The 18,252-nt window shown below is 45.5% G+C and overlaps 2 protein-coding genes across 5 annotated transcripts in view; one reads left to right on the top strand and one right to left on the bottom strand.

The window, feature by feature from the left end:
* Positions 1-4,985: 4,985 nt before the first annotated feature.
* TMEM45B (transmembrane protein 45B) lies at positions 4,986-9,301 on the top strand. Its single transcript, XM_088658196.1, is given in 6 exon segments — positions 4,986-5,067; positions 5,343-5,385; positions 5,387-5,504; positions 6,614-6,697; positions 6,699-6,757; positions 9,139-9,301. Coding segments are annotated over 6 exon segments (549 nt in total).
* Positions 9,302-11,981: 2,680 nt separating this feature from the next.
* Positions 11,982-18,252, bottom strand: part of APLP2 (amyloid beta precursor like protein 2) — a 58,676-nt gene continuing 52,405 nt past the window's right edge. For all 4 annotated transcript variants that reach the window (XM_035138844.3, XM_035138845.3, XM_035138846.3 and 1 more), the window contains 4 exons: positions 17,652-17,734; positions 14,803-14,877; positions 14,246-14,401; positions 11,982-13,483 (listed from right to left, as the gene is read on the bottom strand). In XM_035138844.3, the coding sequence (XP_034994735.1) occupies positions 13,382-13,483; positions 14,246-14,401; positions 14,803-14,877; positions 17,652-17,734 (416 nt within the window). In that variant the 3' untranslated portion in view covers positions 11,982-13,381. The remainder of the gene's footprint in view (positions 13,484-14,245; positions 14,402-14,802; positions 14,878-17,651; positions 17,735-18,252) is intronic.

Genomic DNA, 18,252 nt, shown 5'->3' with positions numbered 1-18,252 from the left:
AGAATTCATAAAATCCTTTGCATTCTCATTGATTTTCAGCCTTACCAATTCCAGACAAAATTTTCTGGCCCTTTATTTACAGGGATGGTCAAGGCTCATTCTGCTTGATTATGAATTTGTATGTGCTTGAACTGTTGGCTGGAGTTTTGCAGTTAAAAAAAAATAGCTGACAATATGGTGGAAAAAATAACACCAGACATTCATTTTCAATGCATGATATACCATCTCTACCTCTTTCTGAATGGCACCTCAAACTCTTCATGCCAAACTTTAAAAATCTATCTTTCCATCCTTCTCCACCAAAGAGTAATGCTTGACTGAATTCAGGCCATTTCACTATACCACCAGGGTTTAAACTCACTTTTCAGTGCTTACAAACACATTTTCTCTCCCTCCTTTTTGCAAGTTTGGAAAGGGTTGGAAGGGATCTTGAGTAATCTAGTCCACCCCTTCTGAAATATGGGGATCTCAACACTATCACTGCCCTTAGGATACACATACATTTGAGTACAGACGCCTGACTGGGAAGGAAACACAGGCTATGCCCTATCACGGAAGCACACGTGTGTACTAAGGGAAAAATAAGGAAGGGGAAGATTAAAAGTACCAACGTTATATAGAAGCCTTTAGCAAACCTTAAGATTGGATAAACAGTTTTAGAGGGAATTTACTTCCTTACTAAAACCATTCTGTCCATTTGAATCAAGGTTAAAGTGACTCGGATAGACATTTGCTGGCTATGGAGCCTCTACTTTTAATAACATTTCCCTAGAAGGAACACCATATTCCATAGTCACATGGTGAAACATTACATACAGAGCACATGGCTCCCTTGTGACACAGACCTTAAATATTGTGAGTTCACAAACAGATTGGGAAATGTTGAAGACTTTCATATGTGCTTAGACTTTAAACCTTAATAGAGAAAGTGATAAAAACTTATATAATCACTCCATAAAAACAACAATTACACTCTTGTTCCAACTCTGAAAACCAATAATCCTTCCTTGCCAGAAAGCAGAGCTGGGCTGAATTTCAACCCATCACCACATCAGACACATTGCCTTTCACATAGCTCTAAAATGGGAGTTAGAAGGGACCCTGAGGTCATTTAGTCTAACCCTCTAAGATACAGGATTCACAAGATTTGAATGAAAATACCAACTTTATACAGAACCCTTTAGCAGATGAGTTTTTTCCTTAAGAGACTGATATTAGGAGCCCAACAATAACCCTTCTGTCCAACACAATTGAAGTTAAAACTAGACTCAGATAGACAATTCCTGGCTATGGAAGCTCTACTTTTGACAAACAAATCACCTTTATTGGAATAGCTGTTCAATTTTCCTTTAGTCAATATTTCATCTAGTCACTTGGAGAAAGACTCCCCTTTGGAGCCTCTCTCAATAACAAACATTTGCACACCTCATTCTCATATTTATAATGTTTAAGATTGATCGGTTCAACATTGTTTCTATACTAGAAATTTAAAGAAGTTGGCAGTTTTAACTATGCACACTTAAGAAGGCAGTCTATGGATGTTGTAGCCAATTTAAACACACCCCATAACATTCTAAACCTTGAGTACATCTCTTATCCACTTATAGCTGGAGTTTATGAACATTTTCAAGTTTAAAATATTTTCAAGGCATTGAGCAAGCATTTATTTTCCTTCATCCTGCCCCCTCTTTTTACTTTTGGAAAGGAAAAAATGGCCTTCTACAGCCTCTTTAAAACAAACCTTTACACACTATCTATAGCAGACACAAGGAACAGACGCACATACACGTAACAGACAACACAGACAACATGTAACATGCAAACATTCTGAAGGGGGTACTGGTCTTCCAGGGTCAATTTTAAAGTGGAGATTCTCTGTATGTTAAAGGAACCTCCTGGTAGCCATTTCCCCTCATCTGGGTGGTCCATGGTAAAGCGGACCCAGTGTTTTTTGCAAAGTTTTTGCAAGCGATTTCTGTCTAGCTTGTCCGCTCCAGGGATATCACTCCAACTTTGGAGGACAAATTGTAAAGGGGTTTCTCCCTCAAAGTCCCTACCAGAGCCAAGCTTCCACTGTGCTTTGCTCCGGTTGGGAGTTTGGGGTAGGAATTCCTTAGAAGATTGGGCGCCCATGTTTAACTCTCTGGCCTATTTATACTGCAGTGCGGGTAGAAGACCCTCCAATCCGGGACACTCTATACCTTAAACTCCTGAGTCTAAGACTCACTCAACAGACGATACCGTCTCCTGCCTACCTGTTGCGTGCACTTGCTAACTAGGTGGCTGGTGTGGCTAGATACCTAAGGACCCCCTCCTGGTCATTAATTGCCTAGGGTCCTGCAGCAACTTTCCTGCCTCTTACACACTAGGCTCAGATCCTACTGAACGCTTGCCTACGCAATGTCAGGTCGGAACTGAGGAATACAGAGTAGGAAAGGAACAGGCGCACTTGCATTCCCTGGTCACGGGTCCTACCCAACAAGGGTCGCTGTGGCAGGGGGGCGTCTTCACCTGAAGATTAAGAGCAGAGGAATACGGAATAAGGTTGGGTAGATTGCTCAGAACTCCTGCGCAGATTGGCAGGAGCGAGCTGGGTCCGTCCTTCTAGGGATTTCGTTTTAACGAAAGGACGGATCCCAAAAGGCTCCAATTCTTCTTTATCCCTTATGCCTTTACAGCTTAGCTGCAACTGGAGCCCAAGATAAGAAACAGAAAAGGAGAGAACAGTGAAGAGTGAAGTTTTAGATTTTTAGTTGCTGCAGTAATAGCCCACCTGAGTGTCCCTATTAACCTATTAATACTATACTCACTTCCGCCATCACACTCTGTTTCTGATGATTCCTTCTTGATTCTTGATTCCTTCTTGATTGGTTGTTTTAAGGCCGGCCTGATAAAACTTTGCTTCCTCTGGTTAGCCCCGCCAGAACTCCAGTTATTTCCAGACCCTGGGATCGCTGCAGGAGTGCTGCTCCTCCTGGCAAAATGCCTGGTGCGCGCTGGAGCATCATTCCCTCCTCGCCCCCAGAATCCGGGTAACCGAAAAGTCCCTCAAGTGGTCGCCATCTGATATAGGCAAAAATCTGCCTTTATTCCCTTATTGGGTTCTCCATCGGTTGGAGAATATAACAGAGGCCAACCAGAGAAGTTTGAGAAGCAAAGCCTTTATTTTCGCTGTTGCAACAGGGTCCTTCCTCTCACACAGGAGAACAAGGAAGGAACCCCAAACAAAGATGTCTTGTCCTTAAAAAGAGATTTGAAATTGGTTTCAGCCCACCCCCCAGAAGCATCATCCATATGTCACAGAAGGGGTGTAGCCCAAGACCCCCCCTCCCTAGATTCATCATAGGCACATCATGAACGGGGAGGTCTGGTGGCAGTAATCTGAGCAGTCTGGACCCTGCCCCCTGCCCCCAAAACCTAATCAACAAAATTGAGAGATATTTACATTTCCCTGTTTCCCAGCCAAGTTAATCACACCCTTTTGTCTGGCACTCAGGTATCAGGATGCCAGGGTTATCATTTTAATTCCTGAGACAATGAGAAGGTTCCCCCCCCTTCTTCCTTGCAGAGGAATGCCAGGTCTGAGAGAGTCAAAATGGTGTCAGTCGGGCCTATCTTCCTGTGCTGCTTCAGACATGTTTCTGTACATTCATGTACATGTTTTATGAACAATTATTATATATATATATGACCTTAAAATTCTTATAACAACGTGTAACTGTCTTTTGTACACATAATTAGGGACATGGGGGGAAAGGCTTTATTCCTCCGTCTTTTTAGCATGCGTTCAAGTGTGGAGCGGTAATTCTAATGTTTGCTAGCCATTATAAGCACAGAATCATGGGGCGTTAAGTACTTGAGGCTTAGCAAGACTCTATTATGTGATCTTGAATATACATGCAGATCACCTAATCGCAGCAAATAGGCACTGGAGAATTGGTGAGCAGTTTTTTTACATAAAATGGCCACTAGGGGGCAATTACGTTTTATGGAAGAGGCTAGTTTATTTTCCATTATAGTTTCCTACCCCAGCTTTTAAAAAAATATTTTGAATGTACCCTGATGTATTAATTTAGCAATAACCAGACACACAAAGCTGCCTTATACTGAGTCAGACTGTTGTGTTTATCTAGATCAGTACTGTCTGTTCTTAGCAGCACCTTTCCAACACTTTTCAGGGGGTATTTCTCCCCCTTCCCCCCACAATCAGCCCAGCTGCTCTATATCCTTTTATAATTTAAGAGTGCAAGAACCAGACACAGTCTCTTCTGCATGCAAAGCTGGTGATTCCCCACCTTCAGTGACTGCTTTTTCCAAAGGCTGTCTAAGCAAAAAGCCTCCTGTGTTGCAGATCTCCACCTTAATCGGTTGCTATCGAATGAAAATGTTAGCAGGGTGGCAAGAAACAATCCTGTTTTTAAGGGATGAAATCTGTTCAGCTCGCAATGTGATGTGAACCTACCCCTTTCGTACTTCCCAAATCCGTATGTGAACCACAACACAGCTACTTTTTGTCTTTCGCACTTCTCTGAAGCACCAGAACCCTCTCCCTTCTTGTGATTTCCAGCAACAGCCTCTGACTGTGGAGACCAAGAACAGCCACCAGGAAGAGTAGCCATTGATAGTCCTCGCCTCCATTTGCAATTGTCTTTTAAAGCCAAGTTGGTGGGCACCACTGCCCTACTGAGGCAATGAGTTGCATGCTTTAACTATGCTCTGCGTGAAGAGATTCCTTTCTTTTATCTGCCCCAAATCTTCCAGCATTCATTTTCGCTAGACATGCCCTAGTTGTAAGGAGGGCGAAAAACATTTCTCTGTCCACCTTTCTCCATGCCATGAATAATTTCACAAATTTTCCATCTTGTTGCCTCTTCCTTGCCTTTCCTCTAAACCAAAAAGCCCCCAATCGCTTTGAGAATTATGCAACGCACACATCAACAAGTAAAGTGACCGCCCTATGACAGCTGTTTGGTGCTAGAGACACCATGATTCACAAATGCTCACATTCTGCAGCCAAGATCATCTCAAAGCTCGAAGAGCTGCAGTGCAATGAGCAATGCTCATTGAGTAAAAACGCCACATCCGTTTAGAGTGCAGCAACCCCAGGATATATGGAATGAGGAGCTTGGGAGACATGCTGAAAATATATTCCACCGCCAGCCAGGGACAAAATGGGCCAAAGCTTGAAATGGTCTTTGGCTGCCCACACATAGAAAGCAGAGGGGAAACACCTGCTTAACATGCAGGCAGGCTTCCAAACGCGTATTGATTAAAGAATCCTTGAAGGTCCAATTTTGCTAATGCTCTTGAGTAATCGTTCCCTATGGTTTGGATTCTGGCAGGCTTCCTGTTCCATTTCCATGACTACAAGGATGCCGCATTGACGGTGTCATCTCATGAGCATCGCTGTGTTTGGAGCTGCCCTCTGTGCCTCACTGGAGGTCTTCCAACGAGATCACAGCCTCCTGGAGCTCTTCATCCTCCAAGGATCCTGGTTCTGGCAAGTTAGTTAGATCCTGGGAGGAAACGATGCCTTTGCTTCAGATTTAATGTCCAGGTCTGTGAAATGTTTACGGTAATTCAATAATCCCCAGACAACATGTGTGGGAGTGCAAGTGTGTGCCACAAGAAAAGTGTTGCCCTGAGAAATGCACTGGAATAATAAAAGGTTGCTGTGAGCCAGTGGCACCATCAGGGCAGGACCTTAGGGCAGAAGTCCAGGGATCCACTCAGCAAAATGACCAGGAGGGGCCTCAAGTGCAGCAAGGCAGGCTTATCACATACATTGCCATCTAAAAAGAGCAGGGAGGAGAGCATTAACCCCATCCTTTTAAAGCACTATGGGAGAACTTTAAATTAAGAGTCATGGATTTCCCCCCAAAGCATTATGGAAGCTGTGTTTAAGGGTGCTGGGAGTTGTCTCCTATTTCTGTCCCAGTACTGTACTACATTTCCCAAGAGTTTGCTCTGGAGAGGGACTGACTGTTAAACCACTCTGGGAACTGTGGCTCTGAGAAAGGAATAAAGGACTCCCAACACGGGAAGGTAAACGGCGTTTCTGCCAGAAGCGGCTTTGTCATGCTGGCCACATGACCTGGAAGCTGTATGCAGGCTCCCTCGGCCAATAACGCGAGATGAGCGCCGCAACCCCAGTCGGTCACGACTGGACCTAATGGTCAGGGTCCCTTTACCTTTACCACTCTTAAACAACAGCCCCTTTTTAAAAAATGGAGGGGAAGTCCTGACTGTTTAAAGTAGTATCATCACAGGGCTTTAGAGGTTTGGTGTGAATGCAGCCTAAGATTAGCTAACAGCACCACTTCTGTGAACCAAAGTACCTTTCTGAGTTTAAGGGTTCATTTGCAAACTGGAGAAGCATTCTTGGGCGCCACACACACACACACACACACACACACACACACACAAAATTTAACTGGCTGCAACAAAACACTTCATTTGAATTTCAGCAGAGATGGGGAAGAGGAGGGGATTCTGAGGGTACCAGGGAAGGCCTCTGTTGGGCACCTGTATGCCAGTGGGTGCTATCCTGGCAACTCCTATATTATACTTCTGTAGTTCTGGATGATATGACATCTCTCTTTGCAACCCTCAGATTGGCTTTGTTCTTTATCCACCATGGGGATGTCCAGGCTGGAAACAGGAGCATGGAAACAAGAACTTCCTGATCATGGACTTCTGTTTGGCAATATGCTGTTGGCCTTCTAGTGATAGCAGCCAATGGTTTCATCAGTCAGCGGTGAGTGTTGGTCATCAGGTGGATAGTGGGTGAACCCAAAATGATCCAGTGGAATGCTTCATGTGGGAACAGGTAGCCACGGTTGGCTAGTGGTAGTCCAAGGATGGACATTACTTATGTCTTGGCCGTGTTCAATCTTTTCTACTTAGGGCAGGGATGAGCAATCTGTGGGCCCTCCAGGTGTTTCTGGAATATATTAGTGGCCCATCATCTGCCAGGAGTTGGGAGTTCCCGACAACATCTAGAGGGCACATATCCTCTAGCCTCAAACAGCAGTGTAAAAAGTTGTGGGAAGAGGAGAGAAACAAGTAACTTCTCTCCTTTTGTCACTCCTGAAACATACTCCCTCCCCACTTCAGGCCTGTGATAGCCAATAGTAAGGTAAAAAAGGTAAAGGACCCCTTCCAGTGCTGACTGGAAGGACAGATCGTGAAGCTGAGGCTCCAATACTTTGGCCACCTCATGAGAAGAGAAGAATCCTTGGAAAAGACCCTGATGTTGGGAAAGATGGAGGGCACTAGGAGAAGGGGACGACGGAGGACGAGATGGTTGGACAGTGTTCTCGAAGCTACGAACATGAGTTTGACCAAACTGCGGGAGGCAGTGCAAGACAGGAGTGCCTGGCGTGCTCTGGTCCATGGGGTCACGAAGAGTCGGACACGACTAAACGACTAAACAAAAAGGTAAAAAAGGTAAAGGACCCCTGGACGGTTAAGTCCAGTCAAAGATGACTATGGGGTTGTGGCACTTGTCTCACATTCAGGCTGAAGGAGCCGGAGTTTGTCCACAGACAACTTTCCGGTTCATATGGCCAGCATGACTAAACCATTTCTAGTGCAACGGGACACCATGATGGAAACCAGAGCGCATGGAAACGCCATTTACCTTCCTGCCACAGCGATACCTACAGTGGTACCTCGCTAGATGAACGCCTTGCAGCATGAAAAAATCGCAAGACGAAAACGTTTTGCAATTTTTTGGCAGACTCGCAAGACAAAGTTTTCTATGGCCGTGCCATGGAAAACTTCGCAAGACGAAGCAGGGTGCCGTGAGGAGAAAGTCAGACCGAGCCTCCTCCGGGGAGCCCGCCCGCCTCACGCTTCCGCCGCTGCCCAGCTTCCGCAGGGACATGGTGATTGGTGGCGCCGCACCAAAATGGCTGCCGGGAGCCGAGCAGCAGCCGGATCCCCCCTCACTCTCCCCTTAAGCCACCTGCGCGTGAACGGGAGAGGCCAACCAGACAGCCTGCTTGCCTGCGCGCGAACGGGCTGGCTGTGTGGTTGGGTGCAAGGGTCCAGCTGCTGGGGGAGGGAGGGAGGGAGGGAGCCTCTCCCTGGCCCTCCTCTTGCTTCCCCCTCCCCAGAGCCTTAAAACTTCCGGAGCGGCCGTGGCGCTTGGGGGCAATGTGGCTTCTGTGGCTGCTCCTGGGCTCGGCAGGTGAGTCGGGGTTTGTGAGCGCTGGATTGCACCTTAAGCTGCTTTGCTATGGCGCCATTTCATTGAAAGGAGAGCTTTTTTTGCCCATAGGAATGCATTAATTAAATTTCAATGCATTCCTATGGGAAACCGCACTTCGCAAGACGAAATTTTCGCAATATGAAATGACTCGTGGAGCGAATTTATTTCGTCTCGCGAGGTACCAGTGTATTTATCTACTTGCACTGGCGTGCTTTCGAACTGCTAGGTTGGCAGGAGCTGGGACAGAGCAATGGGAGCTCACCCCATCGCGGGGATTCCAATTGCCGACCTTCCAATCGGCAAGCCAAGAGACTCAGTGGTTTAGACCACAGCATCACCCGCGTAACTGATCTCATACCAATACTGATGAGTCATGCACATCAAGCCAGTGCATTGCTACACACTGACAACATCTGTGGCACATTGTTCCTATAGCAGTTTGAAAAGGAGTAACATCCATTCTTTGACACAGTGTGTGGCTCAAAAATACGCCCCCCCCCCCGCCTGCCAGTACTGTGTTTTTAAAATCCCTCCTCCTTATCCACCCTTCTTCGCACTCTCTGAGAAGCTCCCGTCAATATAAAACAGTTCAATATTTTTTAAAAAGCTGTTGTAAAAACGTAACGGAATAACTACCAAGAACAGTAAAAAAAAAAAAAAAGGATCAGGTGGTAGGCAGAGAAATGCAGACAAAGGAACCCCGTGGAGTAACAACAGCCAGACGTCAAGCAATGCTCAACAGCTGGCGTCATGATTGCACTGTGTGCCAGCCTGTGTCGCTTGACCATTGCTTTGCAAGCTCCATGGGAACAGGGCGTGAGGTCAACAATTATGCTGCTGTCAGTTCCTTAGCACTTGCTGAACTGGGTTTTGTTTCTCCCTGTTTGCGTCTATCAATATATTTGGGGGTTTGCATTCTGCAGCTGCAGTAACGGATGTGGAGTAAACTATGGAAACGTCAAAGTGGAACTAGACTTGGCATCTTGTCTATGGACCCTGTCCTCAAACCAAAGAACATCTCAGATGAAAAATGAAGGGTCTCATTTTCCCCTAATCTTCAAGATTTATTTTTTAAAAAAACTGTGAAGTTTCTAGTTCCCATCTGACATAAAGGGTGCTCCTTATATTAAAAACAAGCATACCGGTAGTAATCAACGGCAAAAGGGAAGAAGCTGTATCCTCTTATGTAAGTGTTCACAAAGCCTTTAGCTGCAAGCACACTCACCTCAGCAACTTCCCAAAAAATTATATCCGAGGGCCAAAGTGTGCCCTGGAAAATGTCCTGCTAATGAACTTTGTGGCTATTAAAAAAAAAACATCAAATCTTGTGACCTTTTGAGGACTTTGTGTTTACACTGCATGGGACATGCAATTTGTAATTAGATTTAGTTGTAAGCAATGGGTTGGATGTCAAGCTGCCCAGTTAAATGAGTGGCAAAACCCTTTAGGCATGATCATTATAAAAACCACTCTGGAGTCCATTAGAGCTACAGCCACATCTGTAATGGCAGTTGTCCAGATCGTGATTCTGACTGGTACATTTGATACTGTATTGAAATTTCTGCATGCAGTTTAATTCATCTATATGCATATGTGTACATATGTGTATTGCCAATAAAGGGTGGTTTTCTGCAGAGACTTTTCAAGGGAGCAATCTATATGATGTCTATTGAACATTGATACCTCATTCACCTTCCACACATGTATTGGAAACATAACAACAGTGTGATATATACAGCTTCCTGGAACATCAACATAACCAAGTATCTTCTAGGCCACATCAGCACTATCCATTTAAAGCAGTATCATGATATTATAAACTGTTGTGGCTTCTCCCAAAGGATACTGGAAGTTTAAGGGTGCAGAGCTATAATCTTCAGAGTGGTTTTAAAATCAACCCCTTTCCCCAGGGAATTCTAGGAACTGTATCTGGGGGGTGGGATAGGGAAGTCTCCCAACACTTCTCAGCACACTGAACTAGCAAGCGAGGGCAAGGAGCAAAAATGGGAGGACCTTCCCAGTTCCTGCTGCCACCCAGAGTGAAAATGTGGGCTGGAATGAGAGAAACCACAAGCACAGGTTCAAGCACAATGGTAAGTCAAAGTATGGCTTTACTCCTGGTGGTGAAGTAGCAGAGGGAGAAGTGACATATGGTACACAATACACAATGTTTGCTCCAAGCACTTGCATACTTGCTTGGCCACACCTAGCCGCAGTTCAGCTTGCAAACCAGGCCTCTGTGTGTAAGTGCAAGCATAGAATCTCCATAACAACTTTGGCAGAACCACATAGAAATCCATGGATAGATAGCTTCACTATTAATTTCACAGGACTTCCAGGCGTACAGCATCCTTCTTTTTGGGTAACTGAGAAGTTTACCTATTTGGGGACATTTTAGTCTTGTTATGGTCAGTGGCGAACGGTGCTGCTTGGCTGCCCAGGGCGGCGCTCCGCAGCGCGCATGTGTCATGTTGCATGCATTTTGACGTCATGACGCACGCGCCAGGACACAATGCACATGTTCACACATGCGCAGTCCGTCCGGGTTGACGCTGCTGCTCTGCTGGCGCACTCTGAAGCAGAGTGCGCTACAGAGCAGTTTGCCGCCGCCACCCGGCAACCTGCTCCATAGCGCACTCTGCTGCTTCCTGCTCAGGCGGAGGAGGCGAGGGGTGGGCTCGGGGCCGGGGGCGCTGTCCCCGTGTGCTGCCCCCGCCAGACTGGAGCTAGGGGCGGCGCGCCCCCTACGCCCCTCCCTTGCTACGCGCCTGGTTATGGTTTCAGGTAAGCTTGTGGTTACGTTCTTTGGATTCACATTTGAACACAGTGTTTTCAGGTATTTTTAATCTATCCTAATCCCCTGGATAATAATACAGTTTAGTCGCACACGCAGCTTTGGCATTCAGTTCAAATTTGCCTCTTGGGCACCTGCAGCATTAAACAAACTCCTCCAGAATTGCAGTTAAAGATGCTTAATCTTGGGTGTTTCCAACTGCTCTGTGTCATTCCACTGTTCATGGGAAAGAATTGTTGGGATCCACAGAATGCTGTGTGAAATAGTAAGTCTGCAGGCCTGAGTGTACTAGTAAAGTGAAACTGGCTAATGCAATACTTTATGTAGAAGTGCTGGGTCAGAATGACTCAGCAGTAATGTGCTGTCAGTGGTTTAAAAGGAAAACCTTTCCTGCAATGATGGTGGTGTTGTAGAAGGGTGTGGTCAGTGAGAGGTTTAGAGAGAGTGTATGAACTGCCTGTAGATATTTGTATATAGCTCACAATAAATATACTCCACTAAAGAAACTGGAACTCTTAACATCTCTGCTAAAGCGCCGTGAAGGAATTCGCGACAAGAATAACCCGAGATAAAAAATGTCAGGATGACCCAATGGGTCTTAGTGGCCTCTTGTCACTTTTTTATCCCTTACACCAAGCATTAAATTTTGTATTTATGATCGGTCTAGCAAAGTACAGTGCCTTCTGGGAGCAAATCAATTCACAACAGAGCAGCTGCAACTTGGCAACACAGCCATTACAATAAACCCAACCACTTCGGCACTGTCATTGCTCTGTAAGGAAATGTTAATGAAAAGCTAGAGGAGGCCAAGGCAAAGAGCCTCCTCTCGGTAGCAAGAGACTCTCGAGAGTCCTTGAGGTTTATGGCAAACCCAATTTAAAGCTATGGGTTACATTTACAACTTCCCAGAGCTCTGGCTAGAAAATATGAGAGACCACCAGGCGCCTTTATGGATAGACACAGGAACCGATCTGGAAGTTAAAGTGTTTATTGATGTGATTCCAATTTTTTACATTCCCCACAGACCACACTAAGGAGTTTGCAGGTTAAGTAAATCTGTGCATAGTGGGAAGAGACATGGTAAGGGATGGAGGGTAAAAGAAAGGTCACAGAAAATAAAATAATACACCACAGGTTACCAGAACCTCCAGAATTTTTTTTAAAAAGCTGTGAGCATTAACACCAACTATACAAGCATTACAAAGACATGGTGGTGAACGGATCGGTGTCCGTGACGCTTCACAAATTCCCTTCCCTTGTCCATCGCTCAGACATTATCCCCTCTACCCTCCCTAACCCCACCCATAATGGAGAGCAAAGTGGCAATAATTCATGGGCTCCCCCAAATGCCTGGGCTATTTGAAGACACCCCAGTGTCGACTCCAGCTTCCTTGGGAAGACACAGCAGCCTCCCTAATCTGTAACGGTCATGATTTACCAGGAAGGGAGTGGGCCTGGGGTACATTAACAAAGATGGGCTCTCTTGCAATAGTGGCTGCCAAGGGAGGCTGGCTGAGGCAGCAGGGAGAGGATTTGAAGTCGTACATTGCAGGCTTCCAATTCTACAAGGACCAGGTTCAGAAAGTTGGCAAAGTATGCAATCCCCATCTGCACAAACCAGGTCCCAATATTTCACTAAGGCAGAAGCATTTCCTCTCCTTACCTCTACAGGGTCTAGGATTTTTGAAAACCAAGCCACACAGCAGCAGAAGACGACGTGCACAGGTCACTGGCATCTGAGAATTTATATAAGGTTTCCATTACTGTGAATTTGCTTCCCTGGTTATTTGTCTCCCAAAGACCCTAAACCCCAATATTTCAATTTTTGGGGTGACTTTTGGTGAAAACTTTATTTTAAAAAAAGGAATACTGCTTGTGTGTGTGTGTGTGTGTGTGTGTGTGTGTATAAAAGCCAGAATGACCAAAGAGCCACAAATGTCTTGTTTATACAATGCGGTTGGTACATGACCTTGAATATATAAGTGGTATATCAGAAATAAAACAACATTTCTCATTTATACAGAGAGTTTGTTATCAGACAATACGACAGCACTGGGGTTTTCTCTCATTAGATTAAGTTTCTTTAAAAAAGAAAAAAAACTACATCTCAAATATCTGCAATAGATCCATTTTCCCATTTAAGGTTTATATATCATATATTGTTATATTATCATTTCCTCACCCATTTAAAAGAATGGAATTTGCAACTCTACAGTAGTAATTAAGTCTTAAATGATCCAGGAGCTCTGAATGTAATATGAAGTCCTCTCCAAGCAAAAGTTGGTCAGCAGCTGATCCAAAATACTGGACCATTTTTGGCCCTTCCTACCCTGATCCTTTACTGGTCAGGGCTGTGGTAGTTTCAACAACTTCTAAATCTGCATCTGCTCCAAGTATTTGTAAGTTGGATTCTCATATCCATGGTTTTGCATCTTATTCAGATGCCGCTCTTCTGGCGTGAGCATCGGGTCAACCTTCAAAGAAGAGAATGAACAGTAAGTGAATAAAGAGGAGGTATACAAGCATCTTGGGCTAAACACATTTGTGGGGCCTGTCCCTTAGATAAAATTTAAGGGTATTAATCTCTGGATATCAAAACTGAGGTCTTCGTTGCAAGAGATTCAACTTCCACCATCTCCCTAAGAAAAGCAGCCCCAACTCCCGTCTGTATGCTCTTTCCCACATGCCTTATTGCACATGATCAAGCCAATGGCTAAAATGACAGTGGCTACTCTGAACTTGATGATTTGTATGTTCTGTGCATGTGTGAACCGAGAGGATATTAGAAGTCCCCTCTCTCTCTCTCTCTCTCTCTCTCTCTCTCTCTCTCTCTCTCTCTCTCTCTCTCTCTCTGTAAAGCTATACCTTTAGAGAACTGCTTTGAACCACATAAGACAGGCATGCCCAAAGTCCGTTTTTTTGGGGGGGGGGCCTAATCCGCCAGTTGGTTTAATCCAGCCCCTGTGCCAGTTTATTTCCTGGGGTAGAATCCTAAAAAAAATCTCAACAACTTCAATCCCAAAAAAATCTCAACAACTTTGGGTGGCTCTTTGGTCGGCCCTCACGGCCCTTCACTTCATCAAATCTGGCCCTCTTTGGAAAAGAGTTTGGACACCACTGACTGCCAAACACTCAAATCAGCAGAGAGCAACTGCTGCCACCCCATTCCCCCACCCAGCAGGCTGAGCCAATTCCCCCCCCTCTTAGAGGCAATGCATCTTGAGAGACCCTCTCACCTCTACGATCCCATGGCTGATGGTTCCATACTGCCTCTTCCTCAGCATCACCAAACTGATGACGATGACTGTGGCTATGGCAACAGCGATCACTAGGAGACCAATGAGAGCGCTGCTGCTGAAGCTGAAGTCGTCACGGAGCGCGTTGTCGTTTTCCTGCACAGGAAGAAAGTGATGTGGAGGGGCTGAGAGCTGGAAATGAACATGAATAAACCAGCTTGGGAGGCACCTTCTTTTGGCCAACTGCCACAGCAAGCATGAGATGCGCCTGGTCATGGGTCTCGCCCTGATCCCTCTCTCTGTGATCTGGCTGGCGGGGGGCACCTTGCAAAACACCTTCTCAGATAATGCGACACACACATGGGACCTCTTCTGCTTACGTGTCTCCTACGTGGCCCATAACAAAACATTTCTTCCGGGAAACTCTGGGCCTCCTGCTCTTTGCAATGCTCATGGCATATTCAGAACTAGAAGAGGTATACACAGTGCTACTTAACACCAAGGTCAGGGCATGAAATCCCCTAACAGCAAGCCTGGGGTGGTGGCTATATACATACCGGCTCATCCACCAGTCCACCGACTCGCTCAGGATTGAAAATCATTTCCTTCACATCAAGGGTTTCATCAATTACCTGAAAATAGTCATGAAGGAATTTTACACAAGGAGCTAATGACAGAAAGGAGGAATACTGGGCAGAGGTGTGCATAAAAAAATCACCTTGGGCTTGCAAAAAGGAGCGGCTTCTACTAAACTAATAGCTAGCAAAACTTTGCTAAGTCATTAGACCTGTCTCTCGGGCTCAGATTTCATGTGCTTAGCAAAACCCTACTAGCTTCCAGGGCTAAAAAGGTACAGCTTTTGCAAAACCAGTAAAAGAAGGCATCAAACACACAAACACAAGAGAAAGGAATCTGGCCCACTAACTATGGTGGCTATGCACCACATATTCAGTGTAAAAGAGTCGCACATACATACAATTACACGTACCCAGGGACTCCTCCACTCAAGCAAGAATCCTGGCTAATCAGGCCTCCTGTTCCCAAATAGAAGTCCCTACGTGTGTGCATGCAGGGCTCCTTCACACTAAATATGCATGGCTGCCAGGGAAGCCCAGCAAGATGCTTGTACAGCAGCCAGCAAGATGTAGGAAGGTTCAAGTGACTATCTCTATCTACAGTGAGGGGGGTGGAAGTATTTGCCCCCTGACAAAGAAATGACCAGTCCATAATTTTAATGGTAGGTTTACTGTAGCTGTGAGAGACAGAACAACAACAGTCAGAGATGAATGTGCATTATAATGAGTGAAATAAGTATTTGATCCCTTTTGCAAAAGATGACTTAGTACTTGGTGGCAAAACCCTTGTTGGCAATTACAGAGGTCAGACGTTTCTTGTAGGCAGTCACCAGGTTTGCACACATCTCAGGTGGTATTTTGTCCCATTCCTCTTTGCAGAGCCTCTCCAAGTCAGTAAGATTTCGAGGCTGATGTGTAGCTATTCGAACCTTCAGCTCCATCCACAGATTTTTGATGGGCTTAAGGTCTGGAGACTGGCTAGGCCACTCCAGGACCTTAATATGCTTCTTCTTGAGCCACTCCTTTGTTGCCTTGGCCGTGTGTTTTGGGTCATTGTCATGCTGGAATAACCATCCTCAACCCATTTTCAATGCCCTGGCTGAGGGAAGGAGGTGCTCACCCAAGATTTGACGGTACATGGTCCTGTCCATTGTCCCTTCGATGCGATGAAGGTGCCCTGTCCTGCCCCCTTAGTAGAAAAACACCCCCAAAGCATAATATATCCCCCTCCATGTTTGACAGTGGGGGTGATGTTCTTGGGGTCGTAGGCAGCATTCCTCCTCCTCCAAACACAGTGAGTTGAGTTGATGCCAAAGAGCTCGATTTTGGTCTCATCTGACCACAACGCTTTCACTCATTTCTCCTCTGGGTCATTCAGATGTACATTGGCAAACTGCAGATGGGCCTGTACATGTGCTGTCTTAAGCAAGGAGACTTTGCAGGCTCTGCAAGGTCTCTGTCCTTCACAGCATAGTGTGTTACCAACTGTTTTCATGAGGACTATGGTCCCAGCTGCCCTGAGATCACTGACAAGTTCCCCCCATGTAGTTCTGAGCTGCTTCATCACCGTTCTCTTGATCATTGCAACTCCACGAGATGAGATCTTGCATGGAGCCCCAGACCGAGGGAGGTTGACAGTTATTTTGTGTTTCTTCCATTTGCAAAATATTGCACCAACTGCTGTCACCTTCTCACCAAGCTGCTTGGCATTAGTCTTGTAGCCCAGTCCAGCCTTGGTCTACAATCTTGTCCCTGACATCCTTGGACAGCTCTTTGGTCTTGGTCATGGTGGCTACTTTGGAATCTGCTGGATTGATTGCTTCTGTCAACAGGTGTCTTTTGTACAGGTACTGTAATGAGCTGGGATTATAGGTAAGATCTCTCCCTTATAGCAGGTGCTTCTGATCTCAGCTCATTACATACAGTGAAGATACCAGGTAGCATGACATCTGGCTGGTTGATAGGGGATCAAAAACTTATTTCACTCATTATAATGCACATTAATCTCTGACTTTTGTCTTCTGGGTTTCTTCCTGTTGTTATTCTGTCTCTCACAGCTACAATAAACCTACTATTAAAATTATGGACTGGTCATTTCTTCGTCAGAGGGCAAATTTACTTTCCCCCCCTCACTCTATCTATCTATCTATCTATCTATCTATCTATCTATCATCTATCTCTATATCTATCTATCTATCTATCTATCTATCTATCTATCTATCTAATCTATCTCTATATCTGTCTGTCTGTCTGTCTGTCTGTCTGTCTGTCTGTCTGTCTGGTTAGGTTATATTTAAAACTTTCCCTGGTGGTGGTGAATGCTTGTGATGCTACATAGATGTCAGTTGGCTACATTTTAGTAGAATAAGCCTGGTTTGCATTCCATCAACGAGTAAAAGTAATTTGCCTCCAAAGAAGCTCCTATTTACAGTTTTCAACAAGGATGTAGACAGGCGGTGCAAACACAGAGTACATCTGAGCATCAGCTCTAAACACTACAGCCTGCTACACTTGACAGAAGATGCTGCCACTCAAAATAGCTGACAAATCTGTCAGTGGAGCCTGTGCCAGAGCATCAAAGGGTTCTGTTCCGCCCTCCCACATCCATAAAGCTGTCCAGGGCGAGGATGCTAGCTCTGCTTCCCTCACACTCCTACCCTTCCATCTCTGACACATGTGGAAAGCCTGCGGGAGCTGCAAGTCAGTAATCTGCGCCTCCCCTGCACCATATGGAATGAGTCTAGTGACTATCAAGCAAGCAGCGGGCGACATGAAAGCAAGCCACATCTCAGGCTCTGTGTTATCTGCAAAAAAAATGCAAAAGGACGTACCACATTCTCATCCAGCTTGTTCTTGCTGTTGATTACTTTCTCTTCTGCCCCAATCAGTCCATCCAGGTCAGCCATGCCAGATCCTGTGCAGAAGAAACAGAGGAGGAGATCAGACAATGGGAAAGGCCATTTTGTGCTGTCTGTATGGCACCCGGTCTGTATGGCACACTACGATTCCTAGCTTCTTGTATATATACATATTATATCTCTCTATTATGCACTTGTTAGAAGGACACCAAAGTGTTATGCTAGCAAGACAAACAATGAGGGGGGGTGGCAAATGGGGGAAACATGATGGAAGTTTTTCCAGAAGGTTCAAGCACACACCCATTCTACAGTCAGCTAGTATGATATGGCACAAAGCAATGGGGGTCCAGGGGAGATGTCCCTAGAGGCTGCTATAAATGCCCCATGAATCCAGGATGTGAGCCAGCATGCAAGAGATATTCTTGCCACAGCAAAGTCAGCACTGTCCCTTTGGAAAGCCTGCACATCAGCAACTAACCAAGGAACGAGCCTCAAAGTCATTCCAAACAGCTCACCCACTGAGCAAACTTAATGAGTTCCTGTCCTGTGTCTGGCTAAAGTCCAGAATCAATTT

This window comes from Zootoca vivipara, chromosome 14, assembly GCF_965207765.1.
Source record: "Zootoca vivipara chromosome 14, rZooViv2.hap1.1, whole genome shotgun sequence".
Classification (NCBI taxonomy): Eukaryota; Metazoa; Chordata; class Lepidosauria; order Squamata; family Lacertidae; genus Zootoca; species Zootoca vivipara.
Note: the sequence above shows the minus strand (reverse complement) of the source record. Positions and strands in the feature narration are given on the sequence as shown.